This window comes from Nicotiana attenuata, unplaced genomic scaffold, assembly GCF_001879085.1.
Source record: "Nicotiana attenuata strain UT unplaced genomic scaffold, NIATTr2, whole genome shotgun sequence".
Taxonomy (NCBI): Eukaryota; Viridiplantae; Streptophyta; class Magnoliopsida; order Solanales; family Solanaceae; genus Nicotiana; species Nicotiana attenuata.
In genome coordinates this window covers 8,633-10,988 of record NW_017681678.1, presented here as the reverse complement: position 1 = coordinate 10,988, position 2,356 = coordinate 8,633, and the positions used below count along the sequence as shown (strand labels likewise).

Sequence of the window (2,356 nt, the reverse complement as noted above, 5' to 3'; positions counted from 1 at the left end):
CTTCAACTACGGGAAATAGAGTATATTTGCCTTTATCTTGAATTTGGTCCCATATCATTAGTGAATTGGTTCATATTTGTCCCTCAATAGAAGATAGAATAAATTTACTCTCTGTTTGGGTTTGGTCTCAAATATGCCCTTATTATGATTGGATTAGATCATATTCGCTTTCAAAATTAATGGACTTCCTGTTGTAAAAATATTATATTACGGAGAATAAGATTTAGCTTGAGCTGACACAGAGCAGCATCAAGATAATCACAATTATCTATAACATGTGTCGGTTCTAAGGGTGAAGCTTTTGCTATAAAGATCCTACCTATCTACTTTCCCAACAAGGTCCAAAATGAAGTACTCCTAACAAAAAGCAGAAGAATGAGTCACCCAAGACTGGAATCTAGGAGGTTGACGCATGTAGCCTTAACCCTTTATGCAAAAAGATTCTTTTGCTGTTTCATACTAGTAGCTGATGAAGTTTATCCACTTAACACAGATAATATCAGTCATCACATACATTCACAAAGTAATAGATGAGGCCAAGTGCAAGAGACTTACCCATATGCAGGAAACCATCTCAGAGCACTATGGTAGAAGAACCTGGATTGCACAAAGAGAAACTGCTCTTAGACAACAACACTCAGAACCAATAGATTTTTGTTTTTCCCACAATTTTATCTGTTTTTCCGGATAACTTTAGGGTTAGACAAGATGATGCTATGTAAGCATGTAGTTGAATCAAGGTTGACCAAGTTGACTGAACAACTTAGTTCAAAATACTACCTCCACTCCAAATTAAACATCAACCACAACAACAACTAAGCCTCAGTCCCAAACAAGTTGGGCCCTGCTATATGCATCCTTACTAACCATGTTACTCCATATAAACTCATCTCATGCCAAGATTATACAAAATAAAATTAATAGTAGAGTAAAAATAAGAAGTACTAGAAGTTCTTATACTTTCTACTAATGTACAAATCTCTGAAAGGATAAACAATCCTAGAAAAGCATAGGACGTAAAGTTCAAGTGCTAACATGATTAAATTCCAAATTTAACATGAACAATAAAATTATGAATTATCTCAAAATGGAAAAACCATTGAAACACTAAAGAATTTACAAGCTATCATGATTCAAAATTGATCTCAATCACCATTCCTAACTATTGCACTTTAAAGTCTCTCTGACATACTTGCCAACATCGATAAGGATGTTACAGTTTCCAGAGGGCCTGGTGTGACGAATAAGGATGCCGGTGTTCAGTCTCCTATTTCTGTTACCCGGTTCATTAGCTTTTGCGCACACCTGTAATAGGACATTAAGAAGTTCATATAAATCAACCACTTATTTTAATTCAGCAAATACTTTTAACCCTCTAAGATGCTACATAAGCAAAAAGTAGTTTTTGCAGTCTTACAGGGCATGTCTTCAAGGGATTAGTGAGGCAGCTCACACGTGGAATTCCTTCACTTGTTCCTGTTCCTATAAATATTATTTCAGATTTGTGTGTAGATACCTCAGTTCCAGTTTGAGAACTTGCAGTACCTGTAACGTGAAAAAAAATTACTGTCAAGTGAGAGGATTCTTATTACTACAATTCAGTTATAATTAAAGCTCAATTTCAGTGAAACAAATTTTCTCGGTTTGCTTCTCTTTATGGAAGATCAGCAGAAAAAAATAACTACGGTAATCAAACAAACGCTCAAGGAGTTATTGAAATTAACCATAGTCTATATTTATAGAAAAAAATACTTACTAGAGTGAAGAGAAGCTGTGAGGACGCGTTTGAATTGAGAAACCCCTTGCTTTGATATTAAGATTGACTTGTTATTGGTGAAGGAAAATTGGCGGGTGGAACGGGCGATAGAGAGAAGTGTATAGGGAGGAGGACAAACAATTCCTAGAAAGACCGCCATCTACACTTAATAGGAAGTAGTAACCCGCTGCTTATGCTTTTGAGATTCCGATGTAATGCCGGCAACTAAACTCCCCGCACCGGCTTCGGTTCCGTTCCACTGTTTGTTTGATTTGTAAGAAAAAATACGTTCCAAACGAACAAAATATGTTGGGCCCTGTAGAATATGGGCTTCATCGATGCGTTTCTGGGGTAAATTTTAAAAATAGCCAGATTTACAACTGATCGTTCAAAAATAGCCCAATTTCAAAAGTAATCGAAATTTAGCCACTTTTTATATAAAGATAAATCTGAGCGAAAACACTGTTCAAAACCCGGAAAATCTCCAGTATATTATGCTGGAGTTCCAGCATAAGTATACTTGAACTCCAGCATATTATACTGGAGTTCCAGAATAAGTATGCTGGAACTCCAGCATAATATGATGGAGTTCCAGCATAA

At 36.1% G+C, this 2,356-nt stretch overlaps 1 protein-coding gene across 1 annotated transcript; it reads right to left on the bottom strand.

Moving 5' to 3' along the window:
• Positions 1-265: 265 nt before the first annotated feature.
• LOC109221958 (putative hydrolase C777.06c) lies at positions 266-2,027 on the bottom strand. The gene is made up of 4 exons (XM_019386377.1): positions 1,757-2,027; positions 1,418-1,545; positions 1,193-1,305; positions 266-597 (listed from the first exon to the last, which is right to left on the bottom strand). Exons 1-4 carry the CDS (start codon positions 1,914-1,916, stop codon positions 552-554), a joined length of 447 nt encoding a protein of 148 aa, XP_019241922.1. The 5' UTR covers positions 1,917-2,027; the 3' UTR covers positions 266-551.
• Positions 2,028-2,356: the final 329 nt, after the last annotated feature.

Excerpts from the sequence above, each read along its gene's own strand:
- LOC109221958 (XM_019386377.1), bottom strand. The coding sequence starts at position 1,916 with ATGGCGGTCTTTCTAGGAATTGTTTGTCCTCCTCCCTATACACTTCTC. Across the intron at positions 1,546-1,756 it reads CACAGCTTCTCTTCACTCTA|GTACTGCAAGTTCTCAAACT; the intron begins GTAAGTATTTTT and ends TTCACGTTACAG. Across the intron at positions 598-1,192 it reads ATCCTTATCGATGTTGGCAA|GTTCTTCTACCATAGTGCTC; the intron begins GTATGTCAGAGA and ends TGTGCAATCCAG.